Source organism: Solea senegalensis, linkage group LG2 (assembly GCF_019176455.1).
Source record: "Solea senegalensis isolate Sse05_10M linkage group LG2, IFAPA_SoseM_1, whole genome shotgun sequence".
In the NCBI taxonomy this organism is placed as follows: Eukaryota; Metazoa; Chordata; class Actinopteri; order Pleuronectiformes; family Soleidae; genus Solea; species Solea senegalensis.
Genome location: NC_058022.1, coordinates 172,879 through 190,468, shown reverse-complemented (window position 1 = coordinate 190,468; position 17,590 = coordinate 172,879). Strand labels below are relative to the sequence as shown.

General features: G+C 47.6%; 3 protein-coding genes across 3 annotated transcripts in view; 1 reads left to right on the top strand and 2 right to left on the bottom strand.

Annotated features, from left to right (window-relative positions):
• The window catches only part of ttn.2 (titin, tandem duplicate 2), a 174,516-nt gene extending 165,960 nt beyond the window's left edge, over positions 1-8,556 (top strand). Inside the window, exons 246-249 of the mRNA XM_044053428.1 lie at positions 40-250; positions 328-6,186; positions 6,279-6,560; positions 7,227-8,556. Coding sequence (XP_043909363.1) covers positions 40-250; positions 328-6,186; positions 6,279-6,560; positions 7,227-7,519 — 6,645 coding nt within the window. The 3' untranslated portion in view covers positions 7,520-8,556. The remainder of the gene's footprint in view (positions 1-39; positions 251-327; positions 6,187-6,278; positions 6,561-7,226) is intronic.
• An 883-nt stretch (positions 8,557-9,439) lies between these two features.
• Positions 9,440-11,906, bottom strand: LOC122762813 (gastrula zinc finger protein XlCGF7.1-like). Its single transcript, XM_044017985.1, has 2 exons — positions 11,730-11,906; positions 9,440-10,338 (listed from the first exon to the last, which is right to left on the bottom strand). The coding sequence occupies exons 1-2, from the start codon at positions 11,740-11,742 to the stop codon at positions 9,440-9,442; spliced, it is 912 nt and encodes a 303-aa protein (XP_043873920.1). The 5' UTR covers positions 11,743-11,906.
• Positions 11,907-12,372: 466 nt separating this feature from the next.
• On the bottom strand, positions 12,373-17,327 carry sucla2 (succinate-CoA ligase ADP-forming subunit beta). Its single transcript, XM_044011742.1, is given in 8 exon segments — positions 12,373-13,323; positions 13,875-14,001; positions 14,004-14,182; positions 14,325-14,453; positions 14,565-14,727; positions 14,835-14,934; positions 16,205-16,388; positions 17,212-17,327. Coding segments are annotated over 8 exon segments (1,041 nt in total). The 5' UTR covers positions 17,296-17,327; the 3' UTR covers positions 12,373-13,248.
• Positions 17,328-17,590: the final 263 nt, after the last annotated feature.

Here is a 17,590-nt window from a genome sequence, read left to right as displayed (position 1 = left end):
CAGCACATTATCTAACCTGATTATTTTTTCTATAACAAGGTATTGGGACATCCAAAGCCTGTGGTGAAATGGTATCGCAGTGGAAAAGAAATCCTAGCAGATGGAACCAAGATCAAAGCCCTGGAGTTCAAGGGAGGTTACTACCAGCTTGTTATCACATCTGCTAATGAGAATGATGCTACAGTTTACCAAGTCCGAGCAACCAACCCATCAGGATCCATCTCTGCAACTGCCAACCTGGAGGTGGAAGGTAAAGACATTTTGATGTTGCAGGATCCTTTGTCTCCTTTTGTTATAATGTATAACTAATTGTCATTTTATTTCCAGTTCCTGCTAGGATCCACTTGCCCAAAGAGCTCCAGGGAATGGGAGCAGTGCATGCTGTCTGTGGAGATAATATCACAATCAAGATTCCCATCTCTGGCAAGCCTGAGCCAGCGATCACTTGGCAGAAGGGTCAGGAGATCCTGTCCAACTCTGTTTACTACCAAGTTATCACCACTAGATCTTTTACCTCCCTGGTCTTCCAGAAGGGGGTGCAGAGGAAAGATACTGGCTACTACGTTATTACTGCAAAGAACAGGTTTGGAACAGACAAGCAAACAATTGAGATGAATGTGGTGGACATACCTGAAGCTCCTAAGGGACTCGTGGTCAGTGACATTTCAAAGGACTCCATCACCCTAACCTGGGAGCCACCAGCCAGTGATGGTGGAAGTGACATCATTAACTACATTGTTGAGAAGTGTCCTACCAGTGGTGACAGGTGGATCCGTGCTGGACAGACCACTGACTGCAGCATCACCATCATGAACATATTTGGAAAGGCCAAGTACCAGTTCCGCGTCCTTGCAGAGAACGAGTTTGGCTTGAGTCCTCCTTCTCAGCCAACAGAGCCAATCACCACAAAAGAAGATAAGTCTGTGATTAGGAACTATGATGAGGAAGTTGATGAAGCCAGAGAAATAATCAAAGGAGAAGCTCCATTCTACAAGGTGAAGGAGTTGTCCTCCAAATACATCATCTCTGAGGAGCTTGCTCGCTGCCAGTTTGGAGCAGTCTACCGCTGCATTGAGATTGCTACAAAGAAGACTTTCATGGCCAAATTCATCAAGGTCAGAGGAACCGACCGAGAGCTGGTTCTCAGGGAGATTGAGGCCCTCAATGTAGCAAGGCACAAGAACATCATTTACCTGCATGAATACTTTGAAAGTATGGAGGAGATTATTCTGATCTTTGAGTTTATATCTGGAGTTGACATCTTTGAACGCCTGGGAACCAGCAACTTTGAGCTAACAGAGCAAGAGATTGTCCGTTACCTGAGACAAGTCTGTTCTGCCCTGAAATTCTTGCACAGCCTCAACTATGGTCACTTTGATATTCGTCCAGACAACATCGTCTATACCACGAGGAGAAGCACCATCATTAAGATTATGGAGATGGGCCAGGCAAGGCTGCTGGTGCCAGGAGAAAACATCAGAATGCTCTTCTCAGCTCCTGAGTACTGTGCCCCTGAGGTTCACCGCCACGATTTAATCACTACTGCCACTGATATGTGGTCTGTTGGTGTTATCGCCTATATTCTGCTCAGTGGCCTCAATCCATTTGCTGCAGAGTCCACTACAAAGATGATTGAGAACATCTCCAACTGTGAGTATGTCTTTGACAGAGAAGCATTTAAGGACATCAGCCTGGAGGCCATGGACTTTGTAGACAGACTTCTAGTCAAGGACAGGAAGCTGCGTATGACAGCCCATGAGGCTATGGAGCACCCATGGCTCAGAATGAAGATTGAGCATGTCAGCAACAAGACCATCAGGACACTGAGACACAGGAGGTACTACCAGACACTTGTGAAAAAGACAGACACTATTGTATCTGCAGCTCGTGTTGCCTATGGTGGTGCCTTCAAGAACCAGAGAGGACTGGCTGTGGGCAAAGTAAAGATCGGAACCGAGTATCATGGCCTTCGCTCTGGTCCAGTCATGCATGGCTCAGCTGAAGTCGGTGGCTATGTCAAATTTACTTGCATCATTTCCAACTATGACAAGAGCACACAGGTTTCATGGTATTTCGGCAACCGTCAGCTCCATCCAAGCCCCAAGTACGAGATAACGTACAGTAATGGTTTTGCCAGCATCTATGTGAAGGACATCGAGGACAGTGATGATGGTGTGTACAGATGCAAGGTGGTGAGTGATGATGGAGAAGACAGTGCTTATGGAGAACTCTTTGTTGAGACAGTAAGAAGCATCAGAGAGTATTATGTCAGCCGCACCATCAGGAAACTGAGGAGGAGAGTTGATAGGATTAAACTCCTACAACGACCACCTGAGTTCACCCTGCCTCTCTACAATACCACTGCCTACATTGGCGAAGATGTTCGCTTTGGTGTCACCATTACTGTGCACCCAGATCCTCATGTGACATGGCTCAAGAATGGAGAGAGAATTAAACCAGGTGAGGATGACAGAAAGTACACGTTTGCAAGTGATAAGGGTCTGTACCAGCTGATCATCCACAACCTGGACATGAGTGATGATGCTGAGTACACTGTCATGGCCCACAACAAGTTTGGAGACGACAGCTGCCAAGCCCATCTCACTGTGACACCTCACCCTGTGTCAGCGGAGACCATGAGGCCCATGTTCAAACGCCTGCTGGCTAATGTTGAGTGCAATGAGGGGGATAGCGTCCGTTTTGAACTCAAGGTCTCTGGGGTCCCAACTCCTAATCTGAAATGGGAGAAGGATGGTAAACCCCTAGAGTTTGGTCCCAAGGTGGTTGTCATTCAGCAGGATGTTGATTACCATGTCCTGCACATCAGAGAGACTCTGCTCGAGGATGCTGCTGTGTACAAGGTTACGGCAACTAACTCTGCTGGCTCTGCAAGCTGCCAGGCTACACTGAAGATCAACCGCCTTACCTACACCAGGAGAGAGTATAAGAGTGAGGAGGAAAAATACCTACACGTTCAGAAACAAATTGAAAAGACTAACAAGATGGCTCAGCGAATTGCTGCAACCGAGGAGCAGGTACCTTTCAACCCCACTGCACAGGAGGCTCTTAAATTTGCTGCTGACCTGTACAAGCCTGCAGTGAGCACCAAGAACGTGGAAGGGGAATTTGACATCACAGTTGTGAAGTCTGAGACCAAGAAGCTGGAGGAGGAGAGGAGAATCTTTATGCCATATGAGATACCCGAGCCTTTGGTTCACGATCCCAGAGATCTGGATGAAGACAAGGCCATCAAGCAATTTGTGCCTCTCTCAGAAATGAAGTGGTACAAGAAGCTGAGAGTCCAGTATGAGCTTCCTGAGAGAATGGAAAGGATTGTGCAGAAGAGGCAGAGACGTATTCGTCTGTCCAGGTGGGAACAGTTCTATGTCATGCCCCTTCCCAGAATCACCGACCAGTACAGGCCAAGGTGGCGTATTCCAAAACTCAGCCTGGATGATCTGGAGACTGTCAGGCCTGCACGCCGTTCACCCTCTCTTGAGTCTGAGGTGTCCTTCAGATCCAGGAGGAGATCTCTTGGAGACCTGAGTGATGAAGAGCTGCTGATGCCTGTGGACGACTACATTTCCAGAAGGAGGACAGAGGAAGAGAGAATAAAGCTGGAGGATGAGCTGGAGCTCGGCTTTTCTGCCTCCCCTCCTAGGAGTCCGTGTACATGTCTGGACGATGTTGAGCGTGAAGAGAGGGTGCAGGAAGTCAGACAGCAGGAGGTCAGAAAGCAGGTGGTGGAAGTTGCTGAGACAAAGAAGAAACGTACAGTTTCTCAGTACATGAGAAGGAGGAGGTCATTGTCTCCCACATACATCGAGCTGATGCGTCCAGTTTCAGAGCTGATCAGACAACCACGTGTCAGACTTGTGGAGGTAGAGGGACAGATTGTAGAAAGGAGGTCTCCCACACCAGAGAGGACTCGCCCACGCTCTCCCAGTCCCATTAGATCTGTTGAGAGGTCTTCCCGTTCCTCCTCCCGGTTTGAACGGTCTGCCCGCTTTGACATCATGTCCCGCTATGAGGCCAGAAAGGCTGCTCTGAAGGCTGAAAGAAAATACCAAGTGGTTAGCCAGACACCTTTCAGCCTTGACCATGCTCCTCGTGTGACTGTCAGGATGCGCTCCCATCGCATTCCAATCGGCCAAGACACCAGATTCACACTGAACGTCCAGGCTAAGCCAGAGGCAGAAGTCCAGTGGTTCCATAACGGAACTGTGATCTTTGAAAGGAGCGAGAAATACATTTTCTCCAACATGAGTGGTGTTTTGTCCATCACTATCCTGAACTGCCAGGATGAGGACAGTGGTACATATCGCTGTGTGTGCTCCAACACAAAGGGAGAGGCATCCGACTACGCCACCCTGGATGTGACAGGAGGTGCCTACACCACCTTCTCCTCTCGTCGCAGAGACGAGGAAGTTCCTAAAGCATATGTCCCGGACGTTACTCGAATTGACCACTATCATACCACCCACTTCAAAGCGGGTTATGCCACCCAGAGCCACTTTGAGGTGGAGGAGAGTAAGTCAAAGTTCACTGAGACACGTGAGGTTGTTGAACGCGAGCGATATGCTGCCTCCTCAGAAAGGTACTCCTCTGCCGAAAGGTATGATGCTTCGCTCAAATACGCCTCAGCTGAGAGGTACTCCTCTGCTGAGAGGTACGATTCATCTGTCAAATATGCCTCCGCAGATTACCTGTCATCTGACTCCTCCTTTTCCTCAGACCAGTATTCTCTAACCAGGAAGCACACCACAGCTGAAGCTAAAGTTAAGACAGCTTCTGTTGTGTCTGCTGTTTCTGTTTCTGCTGCTGAAGTAGTTTCTGTTGAAAAAACAAAGCCTTCCCTTCCAGCCAGAATCCTCACCAAGCCTCAGTCTGTGACAGTCACAGAGGGAGAAACTGCCAGATTCTACTGCGATATTGATGGAGAGCCTGCACCCACTGTAACATGGATGCGTGAGAGCAGAACTATTGTCTCATCTCATAATGTCCAGGTTACTACCACTCAGTACAAATCTAGTTTGGAGATTTCCTCTGTGACTGTGTCAGATGAGGGCAGTTACACAGTGGTGGTAGAGAACTCAGCAGGCAGACAGGAGGCTCACTTTACTCTGACCATTCATAGAGCAGTTGTTAAAGAAGAAGTTAAGGCCGTCAAATCCCATGAACTACCAGTAAAGTCTCCAGAGCCTTCAGCCTCATCCCCTGCTCCTTCCATAACTTCCCCTGTTCCAAGTGTAAAGTCACCTGAACCCAGTGTGAAGTCCCCTGAACCTTCAGTCAAATCACCTGAACCTAGTGTAACTTCTCCTGCTCCGAGTGTGAAGTCACCCGCACCGAGTGTGAAGTCTCCTGAGCCGAGTGTAAAGTCACCCACACCGAGTGTGAAGTCTCCTGAGCCGAGTGTGAAGTCTCCTGAACCTGAGGGAGTTAAAACCCCTAGGGGCATTAAGTCCCCTGCGCCATCTGCAGCCTCTCCATCACCTGGCATAAAATCACCAGCTTCCGGTGTCAAATCTCCTGAACCTGAGGGAGTCAAGTCTCCTCGGGGTATAAAATCCCCAGAGCCCAGACTTAAGTCACCGACAACTATCAAGTCACCTGAACCTGAAGAGGCAAAATCTCCTCGTGGTATCAAATCTCCTGAGCCTACAGGACTCAAGACACTAAGAGGGTTGAAGTCTCCAGAACCTGCTGGAATCAAAACAGGGATCAAATCCCCCAGGACCCTGAAATCCCCTGAGCCTGAGGGACTCAAATCACCTCCTAGGATGAAGTCTCCTCCTCCAACGATGTCCCCAAAGAGGGTTGTGTCTCCACCCACAGTCAAATCCCCAACTCCGAAACCTCCCAAGATCCTCAGTCAGCTAACAGCAGAGGTCTGTGAGGGTTCGGTGAGGATGTCCTGTGTCTGCGAGAGCACCATCAGGGAGGTGGTATGGTACGTTAGTGGGAGGAGACTCTCGCAGAGCAGTCGCTTTGAAATGAAACAGTCTGAAGGCTCCTGCAGCCTCTTAATCCGCGATCTGATGGACAGCGATCAGGGAGAGTACGTCTGTGAGATGACCTCAGAGGGAGGAGTCGCCAAATCCTCCTTCTCTTTCACCGGACAGGTGTTCCAGTCCATACGCATGAAGGTCACCGCCTACTGTGAGCAGCAACTGGCACTTAAAGGTGAGCACATTATTACACTGTCTTAACTAACGTTAATGTCACATTGTGGAGAGGATTTGTCCATTTATCATCTCCATCTTGACCCTGAACAGGATCAATGATGATGAGTCACAAAGAATCATCATCATCCACAAGCTCGTCCATGATGATGAGGAAAGAAGTCCGCACCATGGAGGAGTCTTCCTCCTCCTTTTCATCCTCCTCCCAGCAGGCGATGATGTCATCCATGATGGAGTCCAGTGCCTTCAGCAGCATGGCGGCCGAGATGAAGCTTGAGACCATGTCCATGTCCAGCTCGTCTTCACTGGCATCTGAGTCATATGCAATGAGCTCTAGCAGCCTCACTGAGATGGGATCTTCATTCAGAGCGATTGGTAAGAGGACATGTTCCTGTGAGTGCCCCCTGCTGCTGAGAACTCAGCCAGCTCACTCTCAGTGAAAACATGACCGCCAGACTCAGCCACTAAAACCTGCATCAGCTTAAGTTTCAGGAAACTGAAGTTTGTAAACCACTCACTCTCCCACACCAAAGCCCATAGAGAAAATCAGTCATTTTAACATCACACACACACACACTGCTGCCTCCATTAAGTTCAAATGTCTGATTTTGTCACTTCAGTGTTTGAAATCCAACGTTCAGATTAACCTCAGTGACTGAAGTGACCACATGAGGCAGCAGAGGACTAGCAGCATCCTGTGTCCCCGCAGCTAAAATCACTGATTTTCTCTATGGGGTTTGGTGTGGGAGAGTGAGTGGTTTACAAACTTCAGTTTCCTGTTGGAAAAGTCTGTCTAAAAGTGAGATAAAGACATGAACATGTGACATAGATATTGTAGAGACTTAAACTGACGGAGATTTTATGACACAAGTCTTAAAACCATTTTTTTCAGCCATGTTTTGACTGAGAAAGTTCCTTCCTGTTTTCTGCAGGTTCCTTGAAACAGTTTCAAATATCTCGTACAATTCACTTAGCAAAGGAAGCTGGTTTTCTTTTTCTTCTTGAATGTAAACGTGATTCTGTTCCTGCTGTGGTTTCCAGGTTGTGCTCCCAGGATCGAGGCTCTGCCGGAGGACATCAGCATGGAGGTGGGCAAAGTCCTGACTCTGTCCTGTGCCTTCTCTGGTGACGCCAAGAAAATCGAGTGGTCCCGCGGTGGCAAAACCATCGAGGTGACCGCTGGTGGACGTTTCCACATAGAGACCTCGGAGGATTTGACCACCCTCATCATCACCGGCGTCAGAGAGGAAGACGCAGGAACTTATACCCTCAGACTGTCCAACGAGCTCGGATCCGACTCAGCGAGCGTTCACATTAGCATTCGATCGGTGTAGAAAAACCAAAAAAACTCATCTTCCCCTTTTCCTCTTCTTCCATGTCTATGTTTATTTATAACTTCAGCAAAAAGCACCGACATGATAAAGAATCTCCATTTCTCTTCTTGTAAATATGAACTATTTTTTTACCAAACGTGACATTAATTTATGCCAAACTAGACTCAAGTCTAACGTTGTTATAAAATGTGCCATATTGGATAAATATGACTTAGGTGATGATCCATTTTTCTTTGACATGTACATAATGTATATAGCCGAATTGAACGGTTATGGGAAATGTATGCATTGTTATTTATGACAATAATATGAACTGAAACAGAATGAAACTGAATGTGGTTTAACAGGAGAAAGTTCCACGAGGAACGAATACCCTGTCCAACCAAGAAACTAAACTCTGTGCCTCAACGATACGTTGAAGTCTAAGATTGCCTCGGCAGGTAGAGAGGCTCCCTGCCGATGTTTCCTCGATCAGAGACGCGATAGAAACCAGAGCTTGAGGTCCTGAGTGCTGTTTGCCTTTACCCTCGTGTAAGCAGCACGACTGGACCTCATGCTGCGACTGATGATGTCAGAACCGCCGTTTTCACGACCTGCTCACAGTGCGAGCGGCCTGCACTCCCTGAGCGCCGATGTTTCTTTTTCTTTTGTTTTGTGCTCCGCCTCTGGCCAACAACCGCTCGCTCTGGCTCCGCCCTCATAACACCCACCTGACAATCACGTGAAGAAGAAAATAAAGAAAAAAAGTGGAGTCCGTTGTGCGCTCGTTGGCAGGGGCGGAGCTTCCTCCCGGAGGCTGCAGTGTGTTTGTGTGTTAGTTTGTAGAGAAGTTCACCTGTCGGACAGGGGGCGCCGCAGAGCAGAGGAGCTGCAGCCAGAGAACAAGCCTGTGCTGCGTTAGAAGGAGGCGTGGTCTGGTGAGTCGCCCCGCAGCGTTTTGGTTTGATTGAAGTTAGAGTTGTAGCGTTGAATATTTTTGCAGCCTCCTCGAGTTTTTCTCCAATGATTGATTTAATAAAGCATGAAACAGCACAACATCACTGTGTTTGTGTTTATTTATTTATTATAAAGTCATAAACATCATCATCTCTGAACCTGAAACTTTTTTAAACTTCAAACTCAACAAAACAACAAAGAACTTTTATTCACACAATAATATTTTACTGATTATTATGTTTTTATGTGACTTTTCTTTTATTATGACATTTTATTACTTTTATTATAATAATAACAAAAAGAATAAATAAAAACATTTGTATGTATATGAATTTATAAAATACATTAATGAACCTTTTTCTTCTAAAAACCTTCAGTGTAGAATTGTTGCGGCTATTGTCTGTGGCCACTGGGGGGCAGAGTAACCATTCTCAGAAACACTGATGCAGTTTATGAACAGGACTAAAAAAAACATGTGAAGTATTAATGAACAGTTTTGAGGAAATATTTTAAACAAACAAAAGCTTCTCAGTTTTAATTGAATCCACATTTTTATAGTTGTGATTTTGTATATTTTCTCAGACAATGTTTAATCTTTTCTTGATTCTGATATTTTTAATGGTTTATTATTTATTTAAACCATTTTAACTCCTAATATTCCAATGATGATTTTTCAACATCAGTGAAAAACAGAAACAATGTTAAAGCATCCGATCCATTCTTTTCATTTCAAATCAAATAAGACTTTAGTTTAGAAGTTTAGTATGTCGACCAAAATGTGACAAAAAAGTCACAGTTTAGTATGTCGTCCGAAATGTGACAAAAAAGTCACAGTTTAGTATGTCGTCCGAAATGTGACAAAAAAGTCATAGTTTAGTATGTCGTCAAAATGTGACAAAAATGTCATAGTTTAGTATGTCGTCCAAAATGTGACAAAAAAGTCACAGTTTAGTATAAGTCCAAAATGTGACAAAATGTCATAGTTTAGTAGTCGCACCAAAAATCATCGAATCCTTTCCCACACTCGCAGCAGGTGAACGGCCTCTCTCCCGTGTGGATCTTCTCATGTGACCTCAGATGTCTCTTCCTGACAAAACACTTCCCGCACTCGGAGCAGCAGAACGGTTTCTCTCCTAAGTGGCTCTTCTCGTGTGAAGTCAGATCGACCTTCTGCATGAATCCTTTCCCACACTCGCAGCAGGTGAACGGTTTCTCTCCTGAATGCGACGACATGTGCGACAGCAGATTATATTTGTACACGAAGCCTTGGCCGCACTCGGCGCAGCGGTACGGCTTCTCTCCCGTGTGAATCCTCACGTGTCTCTTCAGACTGGACTCGTAGATGAATCTTAAACCACATTCTGAACAGATGCACAGTTTCTCTCCCGTGTGAATCTTCTCGTGTTTCCTCAGGTTCTTCTTGTTGCTGAATCCTTTCCCGCACTCAGAGCAGCTGAACCCGTTCTCTCCGTTGTTTCCCGTTACTGCTTTTAAACCTGACGCTTCACTCGTCTCCTTCCCGTCATCGTCACTGTCCTCAGTCTCGGAAGAGTCTTCAGTCTGGCACTCAGGACCATTTGGACCCGAGTTGCTGGCTGGTTCTGGTTCTGGTGGTCCACAGTGGTCTGTGTTGTCCTCAGTGAGACTGTGATGATGAAGCTGTGAGGACTCAGGTTTCTCTTCATCTTCTTCGCTCTTCACAGTCACAGTGATGATCTCCGCCTCCTCCTCGTGTTTGATGCTCACTTCCTCCTCTTCCTCTTTGATGTGGGGGCGCTCTGGCGCCTCCTCCTGGTCCACACCGGAGTGGCACTGCTGCTGCTGCTGCTGCTGCTGCTGCTCAGAGGGAACTTCTTGTTTCATCAGCAGCAGCTGCTGGACGTCTGCAGGAGACACAAGAGACACAAACAGTCACCGACAACAAACACACAGCTGTAGTTCACCCTTTCACCAGCAGGGTGCAGTGATGTTAGCGCCCTCTGTCGTGCAGTACCACTCCTAACGTCTACACTTAAAGATGGCTGCCCCCTACTGGTCAAGAAGTGAACGTGTGAAAAAGTAACAATAATCTGAAAAGATCAGTGAGCGACGATCACTGAGAACAGTGAGCAACGATCACTGTGATCAGTGAAGTGAGCGACGATCACTGTGATCAGTGAAGTGAGCGACGATCACTGTGATCAGTGAGCGACGATCACTGTGATCAGTGAGCGACGATCACTGTGATCAGTGAAGTGAGCGACGATCACTGTGATCAGTGAAGTGAGCGACGATCACTGTGATCAGTGAGCGACGATCACTGTGATCAGTGAAGTGAGCGACGATCACTGTGATCAGTGAGCGACGATCACTGTGATCAGTGAGCGACGATCACTGTGATCAGTGAGCGACGATCACTGTGATCAGTGAGCGATGATCACTGTGATCAGTGAAGTGAGCGACGATCACTGTGATCAGTGAAGTGAGCGACGATCACTGTGATCAGTGAAGTGAGCGACGATCACTGTGATCAGTGAGCGACGATCACTGTGATCAGTGAGCGACGATCACTGTGATCAGTGAAGTGAGCGACGATCACTGTGATCAGTGAAGTGAGCGACGATCACTGTGATCAGTGAGCGACGATCACTGTGATCAGTGAGCGACGATCACTGTGATCAGTGAGCGACGATCACTGTGATCAGCGACGATCACTGTGATCAGTGAAGTGATCAGCGACGATCACTGTGATCAGTGAGCGACGATCACTGTGATCAGTGAAGTGAGCGACGATCACTGTGATCAGTGAGCGACGATCACTGTGATCAGTGAGCGACGATCACTGTGATCAGTGAAGTGAGCGACGATCACTGTGATCAGTGAGCGACGATCACTGTGATCAGTGAAGTGAGCGACGATCACTGTGATCAGTGAGCGACGATCACTGTGATCAGTGAGCGACGATCACTGTGATCAGTGAGCGACGATCACTGTGATCAGTGAGCGACGATCACTGTGATCAGTGAGCGATCACCTTTGAAAATAAAACTGTTTTATTTTGAAAATCTGTGACTCACTCGTTTACTTCTGTTTGTTTACATTGTCTGAACCGACGTGAAGGACAATGACACACACAGTAATATATAAATATTTGAATAAAAACGCATTTATAATGAAGCAGCGGCTAACTTCATTAGCTTAGCTAGCAGGTTAGCGTGTGTGTCAGCTGCTGTGCGCAGCGAGACTTCACTCTGTCACCGCCCTCACCCTCACCCTCTGCCCCCCCCCAACTCACCCTCACCGTCCATCTCCTCCGCCGCTGTTAGCCGTCCAGTCAGCTGCTAACTAACTAGTAGCTAGTTCTGTCAGAACCGGAAGCAGGACGTCTTTTCTTCTCCGTGTTATTTCTTCAGCTGCAGTTCAAAGGGTGACCGCTAACACAGCGCCACCTGCGGCTGCGAAACGAACATCCGACTCTTCTTGGAGCGTTGAGAATTAAATACAACCCGTTTTCAAAATAAAAATGTCTCTCTGTCCACCCTAAAACGTGCTGCTTTTCAAAATAAAAGTCAGATTTTCTATTTCTCCAGACTAATATACAACCCTAGTTTTTAAAATAAAAGCCTGTGCCTGCCCAGACTAAAACATGCTACTTTTCAGATTAAGTCAGATTTTCTGTTTCTGTCAAAACAAGTTTCTGTTCATCCACCCTGAAACTCAAAACCTGTTTTCAAAATAAAAGGGGGTTTAAGTGCACCTGCACTATAGTGCAACTCCAGTTCTCTAAATAAAAAGACAACTTTCTGTGATCAGTTTTATAAACATCATTTTTAAATCTTAACACTGTCATATTTTTTAAAAACGTCTCATTAATAATTGAATGGTTGAAAGCATGAATTATTAAATCATTCTCAGAAATGTAATAAAAACACACTGTATCAGTTTCTCTGTATTTATTTACTTTGTCTTTTGTCGTCGTTCTCCACGAGGAGCATAAATATTTCAGAGCCACAAAATGTGTTTGGTTATTTACAAAGAACTCACAACACTGTTATTCCACTGTTTCTGAGGCACGACGCAGACACACAACGCTGACGCACACTCACAGTTTAACTGTGACCAGATTGAGACCAGATTAATTGTGGCCAGTTGGAGACCAGATTAACTGTTATCAGTTTAACTAAGACCAGATTAACTGAGAGCAGTTTAACTGAAACACATGCTACTGTGGGTCAGAGGTCAGGGGTTGTGGCCTGGACAGCAGAAATGAGGACAAACATTCTTTTATTTAAAAAGATAAACTGAGCCCTGATTGGCTGGCTGTGGGTGTGTGGGCGGGACGACAGTATTGCGGTGATGTCACCGGAACAAGATGGCGGCGCATGAATATGAGCAGCTGTGGTTTTATGTTTGCACAGAGGGAGAAGGAGGAGGAGGAACCATGGCGGCCATCTTTAAACACACTCACTCATTCATCTTTATGGATCGGTCATGTGACGAGTCATGTTTTTATTGACATTCATGTTCAGAGATGCTAATGCTAATGCTACACACGTGTGTGTGTGATTAATGATGATGTCACAGCTTCATCTGTTCTGATTCTTTTTTTTTACTCAAAGTCCCGACAAGTACCAAGAAACAGACGCGCGCGTGTGTGTGTGTGTGTGTGTGTGTGTATTTGTGCGTATCAACTCATGTGCAACACTTAAAGGAAACAGGAAACAGGAAACAGGAGTGATGGTGCCGTCGTGCCTCAGAGAGTCCTCTCAGATGGAGTGATGATGATGATGATGATGATGAAGGTCCAGGTTCTGTTAGATGGGCAACTGGAAGGTGATGTCCACCTGAGCTTCTTTAGCCAGGGACACGATCTCAGACAGCTTCACAACCTGCAGCAGCAGGAGCAGCAGCAGCAGCAGCAGGAGCAGGAGCAGCAGGAGCAGGAGCAGGAGCAGGAGCAGCAGGAGCAGGAGCAGGAGCAGGAGCAGAAAAGTTTTTCTTGTGAAGAACTTATAGATTTATGTAAAACAGATCTCAAAATTAAAGGGTTAGTTGAGGTGTGTGTGTGTGTGTCTGTGTGTTGTCTGTTTCTGTGCATGCGTGTCTGTATGTGTGTGCGTGTGTGTGTGTCTGCTCCAGGCCAGCCAGTGCATGTGTTCCTGTGTGTGCATGTGTGTGCACGTGAGCCCCAGGCGCACGCTGCGTGTGTTCCTGTGTGTGTGTGTGTGTGTGCATGGGTGTCTCTGTGCATGTGTGTGTCTCTGTGTGTGCATGTGTGTCTCTGTGTGTGCATGTGTGTGCATGGTGTCTCTGTGTGCATGGGTGTCTCTGTGTATGCATGTGTACTGTGTGTGCATGTGTGTCTCTGTGTGTGCATGTGTGTCTCTGTGTGCACAGGTGTTCTGTGTGTGCATAAAAGGCAGCATGTGTGTGTGTGTACCATCTTAGCAGCTTCGTCCAGGTCGTCACAGGCCAGGATCTTCAGTGGACTTGCTGCGATCAGAGCTTTAGCATCGTCCACTCTCGTCCCTGCAGAAGAACAAAAACACACAAGTCTGTCTGTCTGTCTGTGTGTGTGTATGTGTGTGTCTGTGTGTGTGTGTGTATACCGATGCCAGACGAGTCCTCCACCATAGGGTTAATCTCCACCATGGCGGCGTCATACTTGATGAAGAGGTTGTAAATCTTCACCATGTTTTCCGCCGCCTCGTTCACCAGTGCTGGTGGGAAGCCCATCTTCTGAGCCACCTACAGGAAATGACATCACATGTCAGTTTTGGGAGCGTGGCCTAACCTGTGCTGATTTCCTCTGTGGACTTTGGTGTGGGAGAGCGAGTGGTTTATCACACACGTCTGCAGCAGGGACCGACACAGAGGAGGCGGGGCTTACCTTCACCGCCTGCTCCAGCTTTATTCCCGTCACGATGTCGATGGGCTCCTTCACGATGGCGTCGGGATTTTCTGCCGCCACGTCTTCAATGTTCACGCCCCCCTGAGAGCTGCCAATCAAAACAGGGCCCTGCAGGAGGGTGTGGTCACATGACACTGTCAATTATTCTGTGGGTCTGTGTGTGTCTCTGTGTGTGTGTGGGTCTGTGTGTGTCTCTGTGTGTGTGTGGGTGTGTCTCACCTGGAACGATCTCTCCATAGTAATAGCAAAGTAATACTCTCGGCGTGGATACCTGCGCTCACAGATAAACACCTGGTTGCAGATACGCCCCGCCTCCCCCGTCTGTTTGGTGTAGAGCTTCCTGCCAATCATCTGAGAGGAAATCTCTTGCGCCTCCTCAGGCCTGGACAGGAAGAGGAGGAGTTTACTTCACACTTGAGTGACGGAGTAAAGACGGAGCAAAGACAGAACAGAGCTAACAGTGTCGCCTCATCTCCTGAATTTACTTACGAGTAGACAATCCTGACTCCGCCCTTCAGCCCGCCCTCAAACGTCCCCTTTCCCCTGCCGCCGGCCAGAACCTGAGCTTTAACCACCAGATCCTTCGAACCTGAGACACAACAACAACAACAACAACAACAATGTTTAAAAACAAGACAACTGACCTCATCAGCCAATGACATGGCAGCATTTAGTCATGTGACATCATGAAGAAGAGAAGGTTCAGGCTGGACACCACTGAAGACACGCCCACTTCTACACACTGAACAACCTTCAGCTATTTATAAACTACACACACACACACACACACAACTGTGACCTTCAGTCCAAAACCAGCACAACTGTTAAAGGAACAGTTCTGATCTCTACGTCACATGATCGCGTCTTTATCTACGTCACATGATCGCCTTTATCTAAGTCACATGATCGCTGCCTTTATCTTTCACGCCGTCATTACGATCGCTATCTTATCTAATGCCACATGATCGTGTCTTTATCTACGTCGTCACATGATCGCGTCTTTATCTACGTCGTCACATGATCGCGTCTGTCTACGTTGTCACATGATCACGTCTTTGTGTACGTCACATGATCGCTGTGATTAGACGCTGTGATAGGACACACACATGCACAGTCACAGTCACACAGGTTCAGTCTCAGATACGACACTGTGATCGGACGCTGTGATCGGACGATGTGTGATCGGACGCTGTGATCGGACGATGTGTGATCGGACGCTGTGATCGGACACTGTGATCGGACGCTGTGATCGGACGCTGTGCGGATCGACACTGTGATCGGACGCCAGTGGACGCCGTGTGATCGGATGCGTGACGGACACTGTGTGATCGGACGCCAGTGATCGGATCGCCATGATCGGACGCTGTGATCGGACGCTGTGATCGATCGCTGTGTGATCGGACGCCAGATCGGACGCCAGATTGTGGACGCTGTGATCAGACGCTGTGTGATCGGACGCTGTGATCGGACGATGTGATCGGACACCGTGATCGGACGTGATCGGACGCCAGTGATCGGACACTGTGATCGGACACTGGTGTGATCGACGCTGTGATCGACGCTGTGGACGGACGCCAGATCGGACACTGTGTGATCGGACGCCAGGATCGACGCCAGGTGATCGGACGCTGTGTGATCGGACGCTGTGTGATCGATCGCCAGATCGGATCGCCAGTGATCGGACGCTGTGATCGGACGCCAGTGATCGGACGCTGAAAATGACGCCAGGATCGGACGCCGCGGTGATCGATCGCCGCGGTGATCGGACGCCGCGTGGATCGGACGCCGCGGTGATCGACGCCGGGTGATCGGACGCTGTGATCGGACGCTGTGTGATCGGACGCTGTGTGGTGACTCACCGATCTCCTTAGCCACAGTGTACGCCTCCTCTGCAGACGTGGCCACTTTCCCTTCAGGAACAGAAATCCCCGCCTCCTTCAGGAGGCCGATGCTCAGGTACTCGTGGAGAGACAGGTTCCTCTGCTGCTGCTGCAGCGGCGAGGAGGCGTGGCCTCCCAGCAGAGCCGAACATCCGCCCAGCACCTGCAGGACGAGAGGGGAGGAGTTGTGATTCCCAGAGTGTAACACAGGGGGCGTTCTTATCATTCAACATCAATCTGTGAGATAATAGATTATATTTAACAGATATTATAGAATATACTTCAGAGATTGATTATACTTCATAGGTTATAGATTATACTTCACAGAAACTATAGGTTATACTTCAGAGATAATAGATTACACTTCACAGAGATTATAGATCAACCCTTCACAGATTAAAGCAACTGACAATTTAACATAACATGACGTAATAATGACATGTTTTAAAAACATGAAGATCCAAATAAAAAAAAAATAAAAAAAAATCCTGGGGTGATGCAGCTCCCCCTTGTGGCACCTCACAATAAATGACTGGGACTGTATGTTGGTGACTTTATCGGGATTACTAAATCACTCAGTGAAACATTAATCATGACTCATTCACTATTATCTAGTGTTTTTACCGCGATATGTAATAAAGTCGTGGATTATTTTGTCTCTAATGAGCAGCAGCTTCAAACCCACGCTGGTGGAGACGAGCGTCCTCTGTCCCCGGCCTCGGGACAGTGAGAGACAGGTGCGGCTGCAGCTGCCGGAGCCTCGGCTCTGTCTCGCGGGGTCAGAGAGTCTGTCAGCGGGACACAGTGTCTGTCCTCCCGGGCTAAAACTAGTTGCTACTTAGCACGTTAGCCAAAACAATCGAAACGTCAATGAAAGTCAAACATGAAGCGGCCGTTTTCTCTGTCACCGCGGCCGTTAGAGGAGCCGCGGACCCCTGCCGTCCCCGCCGGAACCTCCCCACGCTCCTCCCCGGACTCACACTCACCCTGGCCGCGGAGCTGAGGGAGCTTCTGCCGGAGGAGTTTCTGAGGGTGGCCGTCAGACGGCCGCAGATCAGGGACGCCGCCATGTCTTCCTCTTCGGAGGAGTGATGAGTGCGCATGCGCCGTGAACTTCGGGTCTATTCGTGGCTGCTTCACGTGCTGTCGGAAAAACATCACAATTCAAAAACATGCGGTGACTTCAAAGTCTTTAATATGAACTTAGATGTTAAAAAACAACGTTCTAGTGATTTTTTATCTTTCACTCAAATATTCAATAAAACGCTGTATAATAAAATATATACAAGTAATTATGACAATATCATTATTATTATGAATTAATGGCTCGTTATGGACTTAATATCAACTCATTGTCTAATATCT